Consider the following 15524-nt stretch of genomic DNA (forward strand, 5'->3'; position numbering starts at 1 on the left):
TCTAAATGTCTCACGATTACTACCACAAAAATTATCATGTTTTGGTGGAAACTTTCTTCTTGCCCACAAGTAAATTTATTCAACTCGACAAACCATCTCAATTTTTCAATAGAACTAATTTTTTCAGTCACTGTAAAATTCTAAATTTTCCATTTTCCAATTCCTCGAAATGTCCCAAAAATTCATGTCAAATTTATTAATGAAAAATTAATGAAATTTCTTTCCTTCTTGAACGAATGAATGACTGAACATAAATTATTATAAACTCTACCATCCAACCTCCCCAACTCCACTCTAGAAATTTTTAATTACTTCATTTTAATTGGATGACGCAATTAGAATGCGTCAAATAACGAAATTATCGCGATGAGAGTAGTTGGATTAATTAAAAATGTCCATCAGGGAATGCGAGGGGAATTTTAGGTGAATTTTGAATGTTAAAAAATCCTGAGCACGTTTGGTCATCGTCTGGCACTCCACCAGAACCCCTCGTGCCTTATACCTGCATTCCATTTGCGGGGGGTGTGTACGGGGCACGGGTATAGGCGGATTTGAATGCATCGGGCGTAAGGCATGCGCTCGGGGTCATGGGAACTCGAATAACTTGACGCTGTAGCAAATTGAGACAATGGAAATTTCGTTGATCGATATTTATTCTCGGATCATTAAATATTTCAGGACTGGATGCAATTCACTCCTAATTGACCGTTAGATTGAAACAATCTGGGGATACATAACTCCGTGGATAATTGAATTCACTGATTATTCACGGATTAATGGTTTAATCGACGATGATTTAGTGTTTTACAGGGAACTGATGAAGTGTTCTAAATTGAAGTAGAAAATTTTCGTCATTTCTTGCAGGAATTCAGACAGGGATGAGTTATTTCATAATAAAAGATGATAAAATTGGGAAAAAAATCTTTTGAGACATTTTTTTGAAATAACTCATATTGAAAGACAATTTCACGTTATTGCCTGAATTTTCAACATTTTCAAGGTTTTTCAGTGCCGTATAGACCTGAAAATCGAGAATTACTTCAATATTCAAGAAATTGACTGATTCCTCAATGAAGAATTCTCCAGAAATTTCCCGTAACTTTGTCATTGTCAAAAATTTCAAGCTTTCCCACTTGAAATTTCAAGTGTAATTTTCTAACAGTGAATCTGACCACCTGAAGGGCATCACTCGCACGAAAAATAACTTCCCATTTTTTGCCTGATTCCAGAAAATTGGGATTAGACTTGGTACCTCGTCAAGGAGCTCACATGGTGGACCCCGACACGATGTCCGTGGTGGAGCTCTACCACGTGGTAATTATCCCACGACTCCTGCCTCTCTGAAAAAAACGCCTCACCAAACAATTAATAATCCCTGATTAATTCCCCAGCACGTGCAGAGCGCGGAGAATTCCCAGGGCGCATCGGCCCGAGGCACATTACGCCGCAAGGAGCACAAAAAAGTACTCACCCATCACCTGTACTTCTGCATGCGTGACTTCGGCCACTCGGTGGGCGAAGACGCGGAAATTTACTTCTCCCTGTTCGATTCACGACGTGGACAGTACCTGAGTGAAAGATTTTTGGTGAAAATATCGAAGGAGGGCTTCTCGAATTATGTGGAGAAGTTGCACAGCAACTGCACGATATTCACGGACCTTGGTAATGCTGATCTGAGTCGTGACCTCTACGTGGTTGCTCATGTCATGCGATGTGGACGAATGCTTTATTCTGATTCGGGTAAGAATAAAGCAGGAAGTGCTGTTTACAGGAGGCCCCATGGGGTGGGTGTCTTGCCCCTGGCCGAGGCTGCGCAGGATCATGCTGAAGAGTTGGAGATGACGTTCAAGGTAAAATCAACAGGGGTTAACTGGGGTGCGAGTGGAAAGGAATATACGAGGGGCTATTCACAGGCGTAATCGTGGTGTCACTCGCTGATGTAATCAATTGTAATCCCAGTGAAATCAATGCAATCATTGAAATCACACGATTACCATATTTTTAATCAAGTTTTGGTAACCAAGTGGTAATCATTTGTAATCACTGTAATCATTTGTAATCAGTGTAATCTTTCGTAGTTGCTCCTAGTGAGACCGTGAATTTTGTTTTTGAATTTTCGAGCGCGTCATTTCTACCAACGGTAAGTCTCAGAGATCCCTGGATCAATTTTTCTTGGAATCCCAGATGTTTATGGTTCAGAACCTTGCATAGCCAATGGTTTTTGCACAGAGCATTTGTCCGTAGAAAATTGATTCAACAGAGTTAAAATTTCTTCTTATTCTGGAGAACCAACGACTGAATTATCTCTGAATTATCTGCTGGTAAGTTTCATTCTCCATCAATGGTGGATATTCAGTAAATTTATTTTGCTGATAGCACTTATAAATGCCCAAATTTTTAGATGGAGTGATGGAGACTGCATTTCTCTGTTCTAATCCCCGCCCCTCCTTCCTCATTTCTTTGCAGGTTCTAATAATTAATTATTCCATCAATTCATATTTAATAAGAGGCCATTTTTTGTTATTTCAATGATTACAGATGTTTGGTAATCACAGAATGTAATCGACGAAATCATTTTTAATCATGTAATCACGTTCTGTGCTCTTGGTAATCACGGTTGTCACATAGGCAATGGTAATCAGTGTAATTAGTCCTGTAATCCTGGGTAATCGATTACATTTTGTAATCGCGGTGTCACCCAATTCACCTGTAAATAGCCCCTCGGAGAAAGTTTTAATGAAGAACGTCCACATTTCGATCGCCACAACTTGAAAACTCTGACTCAAACTCGGACGTCCTACACACACTCCGGGATCATCTCCAAAACTTGCTTCATTCAGAAACGATTAATATTTAATATCCTCGGGAAAGTTGAAGCCTCCCAAAAAGGACAACTTCCAGAACTTCTGAAACTTCACTTATCCCAGAAATAAAAACTTCAACTCAAAGATCATTAAACTCTCACAGCAATCCCTTTGACCGAAAGTTTCTTCAACATTCCCCTCTCAAAAATATACTGAGGGGAATAACAAGAGCACTGTCAACTCCATGAACACGCAATCTAACAACAATAATGAAGTTTAGAGAATATGATGAGATGAAAGTTCGAAACTCGCACGAAAAAAAGGTGTAAACACCTGGCGATTTCAGTTGAACTTCTGTTAAAAATTCTTTTAGTTTTTCGCCCGGGTTTAGTGGGAAATTCCGCAATTTTAGGGGGAAAATTAATAGGATTAGATTTTTTACATAACTCATTCTGTTGAGATTCAAACATTTTTTTTTTTTTGAAAGAGTCTCAATTTCGAGTACCAAATTTTCACCACCAGAAGTCGATTTGGATTTCCATAATACAGAGACATTTTAATCTTCCAACTCTGAGTTGTGTTTACACTACTTCAAAATCATCTCTTGCTATCCCCCTACAAAATCCGCTGTAAAAAACCGCCAATACCATCAATCATTCACGACCCGAAAAAAATCCCCACACGGAGAAAAAAATCTCTCGAAAATTAGTGTACCTTCCCACTAACGCATGGGTCGTAACGAATGGGGCACAAATAAATAGAGAACACTCTACACAAATTAGAATTACTCTCTCCAAAATTTCATGTCCTGCACCCCACTTTTTTCCGCTGATTAAAAACTAGTCTAAGGAATCGCATTTTTATGGAACTAAAGACGAAAAACTGGCGGACCCCTCCTCATTTTAGTGTGCCACTCACTAAATTTTCGCCTGTGCTCCTTTACTAAGTGGGACCTCTGTGCTTTGAAGAATGAATGAGCCTCGTATGCACGTAGACTATCGTACAGGATTGCCAGACCTTGGCGATTTATAGCCAAAACCTGTACAATTTTAAATGGGGTGACGTCACGATCTGGTAACACTGCTATCGTATGGCGTTTAGTGGATTGGCACAGTAATTTTTGGATCCCCGAGCGCACGACTTTGTGGTGCACGCCTACTATTTTTTAACTTGTTTCCCCGAATTATAGGTGTGTTACATTTCGATTACCATTGTACCCCCTGACACGTCCCCGCGTTGGTAGGTAGCACACTAATTTTTGGCGAGACCTTCAACGAGATTGTCGTGTATTTTTTTCTCCGTGAAGGTATACCAGGGAGAAGAAAAGGAGTTCCACCAGCTCCACGAGCAGATAATCCGCAACAACAAGTGTTCCCCCCTCCCAGGGCAGCCCAACTACGGAATAGTAGTTTCCCTGCGGGTCCTCCACGGCGAGCTCTCCCAAGTCCGCGAGGAGAACCCCCTCCTCTTCAAGAACATCTGCCTAACCCGCAAGCTCGGCTTCCCCGACGTGATAATGCCCGGCGACGTGCGAAATGACTTGTACCTGAGACTGGAAAGAGGTGAATTCGAGCGCGGTGGCAAGTCCACCGGAAAAAATATCGAAGTAACGATGCTGGTCCTCGACGCGGAGGGCCAGCCCTTAGAGTCCTGTCTGTTCGGTGCAGCAGGGTCGGAGGGCAGCTCCGAGTACCAAAGCCTCGTTATCTACCACCACAACAGCCCCTACTGGGGTGAATCCGTGCGATTAGCAGTGCCAATAGACAAATTCTACGGTAGTCACATTAGATTCGAATTCCGTCATTGCTCGACGCGCGAGAAAAACGATAAGAAATTATTTGACTTTGCGTTTGTCCGTCTGATGGATCCGGACGGTGGAGCTACCATTCAAGACGGCTCGCATGAGCTCTTCATTTACAAATGCGAGGAACGTGCCAAATTGGATTCCCTCAGCTATCTTTCACTGCCAAGCAACGCTAGAGAACCAAATTATCCGGGGATTCCCCCGTTTACTAGATCCCCCAAAGAAGCTGTGTTCATAACGACTCTGCTGTGCAGCACGAAATTGACGCAGAACGTTGACATTCTGAGTCTTCTACAGTGGAAGGCCCATCCTGACAAGATATCAGAGGCCCTGGGGAGGGTTCTGAGGCTCGACGGAGAGGAACTCGTGAAGTTCTTGCAGGATATTTTAGACGCTCTCTTTGCTATGTTTCACACGGAGGACGGAAACTCCACGACGCACTCTGGTCTAGTGTTCCAAGTACTCGTGTCGATTTTTAGCCTCTTGGAGGACTCCAAGTTCGAGCACTTCAAGCCGGTGATGGACGCCTACATCTCCGGGCACTTTGCAGCCGCTCTCGTTTACAAAGGACTTCTGAGCAGCGTGCAGCACTGCGCGGAGTGGGTGACGGCCGCCGAGAAACAGGAGCCCATCATGAAGTGCTTTAGGTCGCTAGAGTACATCTTCAAGTTTATTATTCAGAGTAGATTGCTTTTTGCGAGAGCTACTGCTGGACAGTATGAGGACAGCTTTCGCAGGGATCTTTTCTCGGTCTTTGTGGCGCTTAACAAAATGCTCACGATTCCTTATGAGATGGTGCAGGACTCACAACGGGCGCTACTCATGTCCGTGTCTGCTGTCTTCGAGGAACTTACTCAGGTTTGTGTTGTTTGTTGGTGGGAATTTGAGTGAATGCGAAGGCATGCTTTGGAATTTTGTTTTCGTTTCTTTTTGTAGATTCAAAAAATAATAGATAGAAAAATGGTTCTGTTGAATCAAATAACAATCGTTATTTAAAGTTTTTTATTTAACTCAAGAATATTTTTGTTACTAATGAATATACTTGTTTACTTATTTGAAGAAAATGGATTTAATTATGATGAACAATTCATTTGTTGCAAATGAATTTTTTATTAAATTTAGAAAAAACCATTTGTTTATTTCAAATAAGTAGTTATATTATTTTAAGAAAATCACATTTTCGTGTATTTTGTGAAAGAATGTCGAAAGTGTGTTTCAACAATATTCGTGGGCTTTGAGAAAAAGGTCGTATGAAGCTAATCCAGGAAACGTAAAATCTGGACGATTTTAGTTTTCTCTAATCATTCTGATCAAATTTTTCGAGTTTATTACCATCTCAACGCAATAATAAATTATGAATAGAGGAGAGTGGGGCAAAATGAAACATGCGGCAAAATGAAACAGTCAAAAAAACGACTGTTTGACGCAATTCAAGCAAAAAAAAATTTTTTTTGTCAACTTTTTTTTATTTTTGGGAGTACTGATGACAATAATCATTTTCTATTCAGTAAAATGAAAAATTATTCTTCATTCAGCGAAATGGAAAATTATTATTCTCATCAGTACTCCCATGAATGAAAAAAAGTTGATAAAAAACCATTTTCAATAAAAAAAAAATTTTTATTTCAATTGCGTCAGTCATTTTTGTTTGACTGTTTCATTTTGCCCCACTCTCCCCTATCAAATGAATATTATTTAGTTCCAAGAAGAACTTTATTATAAGAAAACATTCATTTAATATAAACAAAACTCCGAATAAACATTTTTATTTAATAAAATCCAATGGAAATAGTGAGATCTTTTAGATTATGAAGGAGAAAAAACAATCGAGATAACGTTCGAAAACTAATCCACCCGGGCCTTAATTGGCCGAATTCTCGATCCAAATAAAGGTTTTTAATTATTTATGAAATCATCATTTAGCACGTGAAAAAACAGAATTTATTAACGAATAATAATCCTTCATTGCGCTATCATTGAAATAAAAGTAAAATTTTGAAATAGAGTTTTATTCGCTTCTAATGTTCCATAAAAATACTCATGCAACTGAAGCCATAAAATTCGACTATCTAAGAAACCAAAATTACCTTCTGCTGCTTCCAGCTTCTTCCCGCCCTCGAAGTAGCCAAATTAACCTGCACAATGCTGGACTCAATCCCCCGAGACCCCCCGCCCCAGCTGATCCAAGCAAAGCTCCTCGCCATAAAGAACCTAGTGACATCGTCCCTCTTCCAAGACGACGAGAGTCGCAATCTCCTCCTCTCAACAATGTGCCGACACTTGAAGATTCACCTGGCGAGAAGGGAGGAGCTCAGAATGTGCACTGAGATCCTCGGGGAGATCCTCAGCTTTCTGCATAAACGAGGAAGAGACACAAACAAAGTGAATAATTGCATCCATCACGATATTGAAACATTGTGCATCTCTCTGCTGGATATTCTCGTGCAGACGATACTGATCATTATCAATGCTAATGGGCCTGTCCTCGGGTGTCTCGTCGCCTGTTTGATTGGTCTACTTCAGCAGCTCGATGAGTATCATTACGCGAGACTCTGGGAGGAGCTGACGAGGGGGGGAGAGAGAAAACCTCTCAAGGATTTTCTTCTCAGGGCTTTTCTCGTGCTCAAGGACCTAGTGCGACAGGAGATATTTCCCCCTGATTGGCTGGTCATCAGGATGCAGGCGAACAGCGTCATCCTGAGGAGTTTGGAGGAGCTGGCGCAGCCTCTGGCCTTCAAGTTCAGGCATGGAAATTTTGACTCTCAGCTGTGGTCCATGTACTTCAACCTTGCGGTTGCTTATTTAACTCAGCCATCTCTGCAACTCGAGCATTTCTCGGAGGTCAAGAGGGAGAAGATTGTGGAGAAGTATGGGGACATGAGGGTTCTCATGGGCTTCCAGATACTCTCGATGTGGTCGAACCTGGGGGAGAAGAAGCTGGAGTTCATTCCTGGAATGGTTGGACCCTTCTTGGAGGTGACGCTTGTGCCGGAGAGCGAACTCAGGAAGGCCACTCTGCACATCTTCTTCGATATGATGGAGTGCGAGCAGAGGGCCAGGGGCAGCTTCAAGTCTGTGGAGTCGGAGCTCATTGATAAACTGGATATTCTCATCAGTGAGAACAAGGGGGACGATGAGTATCGACAGTTGTTTAATACTATGTGAGTATTCTTTGGGGTTTGGTGGGATGTGTGGGGCCATTAATCATTGTGGTTTTTTTTTTCATGCTGCAGGGAGCACCTCAGTGCTGTGTAAGTTTTGGAGAATTTGTGTTGAGTTGGGGTTGGGAACAACTGTGAGGGGTTCAGTTTTTTTGGGGTGATGTCGAGGTTTTGGTGATGGGTACTAGGAGTACTAGCCTAGGAGGTGAAACATTTCATGGGAAAAGCTTTTTAGTGAGATAAAAGTTTTTTTGAGAGAAATTCTATTGAATTTGATCTGAAACGTCATTTTTTGTAGTTATTTGGGAGAAAAAGAGCTAATAGATCTTGAGTTTTCTATAGGTAATTCGTAGGGGGTTTCTCATGATTCAAGAAAAAAAAACTTGGAAAATTTTATAGTGGAAAATATTATGATCTGCAGAAAAGTTTTCTGATATTTTAGGATAATTTCAAGGATTTTATCGTTCACAATGAACTTTAGTATTCATCTTTGAAGAAATAGACTTAGAGAAATTCAGGATAAACTATTTTTAGATAAACTTTCATGATTTATAAAGAAACTCTCTTGAAATTTGTCTTGAAAGCCTTCAGATTTCGATCTATCCTCAAAACTAATCTGTGAATTTTCTGAAAGGTTGTTATGAGATTTACAAAAAATGATCTTGTGACATTTTTCCCTATAAAAATCCCCTTTCGAGATGAATGTATAATCGACGAAAATAAAAATCAATTTTTGGAAATATCCGTCAAATGAAAATATTTAGAACAATTTATTAGAAGTTTTTTACAGTCGAAAATATTATGATCTACAAACAAAGTTTTCAGACTTCTTAGTCTGAAGTTACCTATTCCCTAGATAATTTAAAAGATTTTATCATTCACACTGAACTTTAGTATTTATCTTCGAAGAAACAGATTTGGAGAAATTCAAGATAAACCATTTTTAGATAAAATTGAATCATTTATAAAAAAACTTTTGAAATTTTTCTCTAAACCCATCGGATTTCAATCTGTGCTGAAAACTAATCTGTGAAATTTCCTCCTAAAATCATCCCCTTTTGAGATGAATGTATATTCAACAGAAGTACAAATCAATTTTTGCAAATATCTTTCAAATAAACATGTTTACAACAATTTATGAGAAGATTTTTAGAGCAGAACACATTATTCAAGGCAATTACATAATTAACAAAAATGTGTTGTAATATTTTGTAATTTTATCCTAAAATTATTTGTTTCCAACATCATTGCAAAATTAACAAAGATGTTTTATAAATATTTTGAAAGAAACTTTAGTAAATGAAATTTCATAATTAAAAAAAAACATTCTTAAAATTTTCTTTAAAACTAGGTATTAGATTTCGATTTCAGCTGAACATAATCTCTGAAATTTTCAAATTGTCCCTTTTCATCGTTAACAAGAATAATCAGAATAAACAGAATTATCGATTACCTCGCTTGATTCATTCAGGTTGTTAGATCGAGTGCAGTCCGAGGATCCAACCTGGAAGGACAGTGGCACCGCCTTCATTACCTCAGTGACTCGGCTTCTCGAGAGATTATTGGATTACAGGAACGTCATTCAGGGAGACGAGAACCGTGACAAACGCATGTCATGCACGGTGAATCTACTGGTAATAAAAACAAATAGCTCTCCTTGCACATCAACAGCCCAATACCAATGCTCTCAATTAAAACCCCTGTAAATTCTTATCCTAAAACAATTCACGGTCCGGCAAATGAGTTGTTAACGCTCTGCAAATCACGGCGATAATTGACCGTGAATTCTACCAACGCCACGTGGCCGGGGTCTTTATAAGGATCCCTCCCTCATTAGCAGGCGACAGTTAACGATCAGACACGTATTCACGTGATAGCAAATTTATTTCTACTAACATTACACTTTTCATTGACAAAAAAAGACCCAGAACTTTTTTCTTTAACGAAAAATTGATCTGAAAAATCTAAAAATGTTCTTTTTTCCTTAAAAATAAATTTAAAAGTTTCTAAAACATTTTTATTTTCACTTTAAAAGACCTAAAATTTTGTAAATGGTTCTTCTTCACTCTAAAGTTATCTTAGAAAATTTATTTCTACGAGCAATACACTTTTTAGGGACGAAAATGATCTAGAACTTTTTTTAAACTAAAAACTGATGTAAAAATTCTAAAAACGCACTTTTTATTGACGAAAAAAGACCCAAAACTTTTTTTTTACAACTAAAAATTAATTTAAAAAATCTAAAAATCCTCTTTTTTCATTAAAATTAAATTTGAAAATTTTTAAAACATTTTCATTTTTACTTTAAAACATCTAAAATATTTTAAATGGTTTTTCTTCACTCAAAGGTTATCTAAAACCTTTTAAAATTTTGTTTCTCCAATAAAAATTGACATTAAACCCATAAAAATAATCTTGAGAATTGAAAATTTCTTTGAAACGTCTGAAAATGTCTTCGCATCATTGAAAACTAATTTGTAAAAATCAGCAACTGTGAAAGAAAATAAAAAAATGGGACCTGTTTCCCTGTTCCTCCAGAACTTCTACAAAAATGAGTTCAACCGCAAGGAAATGTACCTCAGGTACATCTACAAGTTGCATGATCTTCATCTTGCGGCTGAGAATTACACAGAGGCTGGATTTACCATGAAACTCTACGCCGACCAGTTGAGCTGGGACTCGACGACGCTTCCGGCTGATCATGCCCATCCCCAACAGCCTGAATGGCAGAGAAAAGAGCTCCTCTATCACCAAATTATTCACTACTTCGACAGGGGCAAGTGCTGGGAGAAGGGCATTCCCCTGTGCAAGGAATTGGCGGTTCTCTACGAGAATCGTCTCTACGACTACGCTAAACTCAGTCATATTCTCAAGATGCAGGCGAAGTTCCTGGACAATATTCTGACGCAACTGAGGCCAGAGCCGGAGTACTTCCGAGTGGGATTCTACGGACTCAGTTTCCCACTTTTCGTCAGAGTGAGCAAATACAGTTTATTTATTTGATCTTGTCCTCTGGTGTTTGTGGTTGAGTTCAAAGAATGGGAGAGCATGGTGGATTGTTTTTTCTAGGACATCGCGCGTGAAAAAAATCAATAGAAATCGTAACGAATTCATTAGAAAATTCTATTGGAATTCTACAAGAATTCTATGGGGTTTCTGTAGGATTTCTATTGGAATTCAATTAAAAAATTCTATTTGTTTTTGGTGCTGATTCTATTGACTATTCGATAATAAAAAGTCAATAGATTTCGAATCTCTGTTTGGGATTTTCTCTTGAAATTTTTCCTATAAGAATGCTTGGGCATCAATTTTCCAAGTTTTTTCCACTTGGATTCTGTAATGCAAAATAAAACAAGTCCAGCGGAAAGAACTTGGAAAATTTATGCCCAATAATTCTAATAGAAAAAATCTCAAGAGAAAAATTTTAACAGAAATTCGAAATCTATTGACTTTTTCTTATCGAATATCTAATAGAATGAGCGCAACAAACAAATAGAATTTTTCAAAAGAATTCCAATAGAATTTTCTAGCGAATTCACTAGGTTTTCTATTGAATTTTTATCTAACCCATTTTGTCGAAATGACTTCAGAGAACCCGTTCTAGTTCTATTGAAAAATAGCCTCTATATGAAATACTGAGAGTGGAGAATATTATGAGCAAACGCTCTGTTTATTTGAATTTATTCTCACCTTGTTTGCGCCTGATCTGTCGGAGGGATAAAAGAAAATGTTTGATTTTTCCTTCCAGAACAAGCTGTTTATTTATCGTGGCCTGGAGTACGAGAGGATAGGTGCCTTCACTCAGAGACTTCAGACTGAATTTCCAAGTGCACAAATATTGATGAAAAACTCACCACCGGATGAGAGTATTATTTCCTCCGAGGGGCAGTGTAAGTTAAATAAATTGCTTGAAGAGGTACAAGTGAGGAGTCAGGAAGTGATGTAACGAGATCAGGCAATCTCTTTTCACCACAAATCTTTGCGGAATATCTTTGAATCAAAGCCGCAATGAAAATTTCGTACAGACATTTTTTGCAAATTTTCTCTTAGTCTACAAACAAGTTCAAGGAAGTCGGAAATTGCTCTTGTATTACACATAGAATTGTTACTTTTGCTAATAAATTAGCAATATACTTCCCAATTACATTTCAGTAGCGAAGTGGTAAAACGGTTCAAGTCGACTTACCCCCCAGTTGAGTTTTTGAGGAATATTTCCGAATCTAAGGGAGATAGCGAAATTTTCGTAATTACAATTGTTGCAGCTCTCAATTGGCCCTATAAAAAAGGTTATAACAAATATTTTGCTATCTCCCTGAGATTCCGAGATATTTATTGAAAATTGGTCAATAGTCAAAATTTACTTGTACCGTTTTACCACTTCGCTACTGATGTAGATACTTTGCACAATTTTCTGGAAAATTGAGCCAAATTTTTTAAGAAGTGTATCTTCTTCCCTGCAATGACCAAAAATCTTCAATCAACCTCATCGCGTTTCGGCACCTCCCATCAGTTGATTGTTCAACCCGAGGGGCCATTCATTTAGAAATCTGGTGACACAGTGCTTGCTGATTTCACGTGATTTCAGAAAGATTTCCACGATTTCATGCAATCATTGATTCCATGCGATTGCCTGAGATTTTTTTGGTGATTTCCCGATTTCAGACAAGTTCAAGTGATTTCAAGTGATTTCAAAATAACAAAATTTGCCCAAAAATTGACAATTAAATCGAAAGTTTCTTTCTCTTTTATGTATTCGAAAGGGTCTCATGAGTTGCTGATTTTATGATTTCATGAAATCACCTGAGGTCGATGAAATCCCAGGGTTTCACTGATTTCACTTGATTTCAACTGCCTTCGATCTATCCTCAAAACTACTCTGTGAAATTTCTTCCTAAAAACATCCTCTTTCGAGATAAATATGTATTCAACAAAAGTACAAATCAATTTTTGCCAATATCTTGAAAATAAAGATGTTTAGAGCAATTCAGTAGCGAAGTGCTAAACCAGTTTAAGTCGACTCATTTCCAAGTTAAATTTTTGAGAAATATTTCCGAATGTAAGGGAGATATCGAAATTTTTGTAATTACATTTGTTATAGCTCTCAATCGACTCTACAAAAAAGGTCATAACAAAAATTTTGCCATCTCCCTTAGATTCCGAGATATTTATTGAAAACTGGTCAATAGTCAAAAGTGACTTATACCGTTTTACCCCTTCGCTACTGAATTTATACATTTCATACGATTTCAGTCCTGCGTGACATCCTGATTTCACAAAAGAGTGGCCCCTCGGTTCAATCCAATAATCTTAGTTGACCCCTTCCCTTTCAGTCATCCAGATCTGCAACGTCAAGCCAATCCCCGAAGAGTCAAGCCTAGCCTGCAGTTCCTCCGAAGTCCCAGATCGCATAGTCGCCTTCTACCTGGTCAACGACGTTCGCAAGTTCACGTTCGACCGTCCCCTCCACCGAGGCCCAGTGGACCGTGAGAACGAGTTCAAATCTTTGTGGATCGAGCGAACGACTCTCCTCACCGAGGCCAAGCTCCCAGGGATCCTGCGCTGGTTCGAGGTGATCGAGCGTCGATCGGAGCTGCTGGCCCCAGTGCAGTACGCCTGTGAAACAATGCAGAACGTCGAGACAGAATTGCGAAGACTTGTTGCCCAGTACACAGCAGAGCCCCACAGGAACATCAACCCCTTCAGCATGCGCCTCCAGGGGATCATCGATGCTAACGTGATGGGGGGCATCACCAAGTACCAGGAAGCCTTCCTCACCGCAGAGTTCTCGAGGCAGAACCCGGAGATGGTGCCCCACGTCAATAAATTGAAGAACCTCATTCTGGACCAGATGAGTGTCCTGGAGTCGGGATTACTTCTACATGGGCAGATAGCACCCGCTGGGGTGCAGCCCCTGCACAAACGACTGATCGAGAGGTTTGATTTTATTTTATTTGAAAGCTCTTGATGCATTTATGTATGAACAGGTGCCTAGGAATTCCAATAGAATTTTCTAGCGAATCCGCTAGGTTTTCTATTGAATTTTTTCATGCATGTTCAATTTTTTTAGTAGATCATCAAATTTCCTACAGAAAAAGTCCCTTAATGTTTCTCCCTGGAACGATTCACTCCGGAGACAGTTGCGTGATCAACAGAAATTTCATTCTTAAAAATAAAATTCTGTAGTTCGCCCAAAATTGCTGAATTGATTTGTCCATTTTATAGAAATGGGTTCAGAGAACCCGTTCCGGATACAGTGAAAAGTAGAATAAAATTTTGAATTTTCAGTAAGGAAATTGCTTAGAATTTCAGTGAAAAACGAAATTAGAACAGTGTAAGGTGTTATGGAAAATCATTAAATTCCAGATTTCACTGGAAATTCAACGGAGTATTGAATTCCATGTGATGTTTTATTTATTAATTCTGTAAAATTTCAATGAAACAAAATTTTTTGACAGAGTAACGTGTTAGAGGAAATGATAACACTTCAAGTTTCACTGGAAATTCAATAGACTTTCAATTTTTTTAAGCAACAGGAAGACGAAAATTCCCCATTTTCGTGAATTTCTAACCAAAATATGAATATTCAGTACCAAAGTCTGCTGGTAAAATAATTTGTAATTAATTGAAAATCGAAAAATGTATTCACCTGAATTATCCTGATTTCCATTAATTTCCGTGGAAATTGATAATTGAATGATTGAACTGAAATTGCGAGCTTTCATTAATTAATCCTTGAAAATTAGAATTTTCAAGGACGAAATTTCTTAAAATTTCCGCGGAACTAATATGGCAATAAAAATTTTCAAAAGGTCTACTGGAAATTTCGTTGAAAAATCTTAAATTTTGAGTTTTCAATTCTATTTATCTATTCTTCAATTTCACCAGGTTCACTCAACTGAAGCAGGGATTAGGATCCCTCACTAGGCAGAGAACAGTCCACCAAGACAGTATTATAAACTCCCCTCTACCCCCTCTTCCCATCAACGAGAAGCAGAGGCCTGCGACCTTGGAGACCATTGGCTCCAGGATGTCCCACGCAGACAGTGACGGACTCCCGGAGGACGAGGGGTTCTACACAAGAGTGGACGGAGCACCCCCGCCGATCCCCCAGAGGGAAGTGAGGCCGAGATCCGTGGGGTACGGCTCCACTCCCCCCCGTCCCACCCACCACAGGACCCTGAGCAAACCCTTGAGTCCTAAATTACCCCTGAGGCACTCCCTCCCAACTCCCACTGAGGGCAACGAGCAGGCGAGCATGAGGAGCTCCTGGAGCGAACCTGGACCTGAACAGGCCCCTCCTCTGCCCCCCAGGGGCTGCACCCCCGACAAACGGGAGGTGGGGTCAGCACCTCCTGCTCCTCCGAAGAGATTAGTCCACAAGAGGAACGAGTGGAGCACTGAGGACGACGGCGAGGAGGGAAACGATCTGAGGGACAGTGGGATATCAACGACTAGTTTGTTGGATTTTCAGAGCCACTTGAGCCATTTGAATAATCTCAGTTATGAGGACTTTGAACCCAGGTCCAGGAGCAATGATATGATGAATATTTCACCGCCTTCTGTGATAAGTGCACTGAGTGTTTCCAGTGGGAGCTTCGCTGGGGCCAGCCTCCAGGGGTCGACAACTATTTTGAGTCAGGAGGTAATTATTTTTTGATTTTTTGTCATTTTTCAGTTCTAGTCATCTTATTTATTCCAAGTTGCGTGAGTAATGGAATCATTGCAAATTGTTGGATAATTTGGGGTTGACTGAGG

At 39.4% G+C, this 15524-nt stretch overlaps 1 protein-coding gene across 2 annotated transcripts in view; it reads left to right on the forward strand.

The window, feature by feature from the left end:
• LOC107035767 (dedicator of cytokinesis protein 3) overlaps window positions 1–15524 on the forward strand; it is an 80599-nt gene that overhangs the window by 63818 nt on the left and 1257 nt on the right. Inside the window, exons 5-14 of one of the 2 annotated variants that reach the window (XM_015253340.1) lie at window positions 1230–1314; window positions 1392–1850; window positions 4111–5466; window positions 6712–7769; window positions 7842–7859; window positions 9241–9403; window positions 10308–10745; window positions 11518–11659; window positions 13100–13703; window positions 14655–15411. In XM_015253340.1, the coding sequence (XP_015108826.1) occupies window positions 1230–1314; window positions 1392–1850; window positions 4111–5466; window positions 6712–7769; window positions 7842–7859; window positions 9241–9403; window positions 10308–10745; window positions 11518–11659; window positions 13100–13703; window positions 14655–15411 (5080 nt within the window). The remainder of the gene's footprint in view (window positions 1–1229; window positions 1315–1391; window positions 1851–4110; window positions 5467–6711; window positions 7770–7841; window positions 7860–9240; window positions 9404–10307; window positions 10746–11517; window positions 11660–13099; window positions 13704–14654; window positions 15412–15524) is intronic. The other variant, XM_015253341.1, reaches the window with a different exon arrangement.

This window comes from Diachasma alloeum, unplaced genomic scaffold (assembly GCF_001412515.2).
Source record: "Diachasma alloeum isolate Michigan unplaced genomic scaffold, Dall2.0 Dall_scaffold_00200, whole genome shotgun sequence".
Classification (NCBI taxonomy): domain Eukaryota; kingdom Metazoa; phylum Arthropoda; class Insecta; order Hymenoptera; family Braconidae; genus Diachasma; species Diachasma alloeum.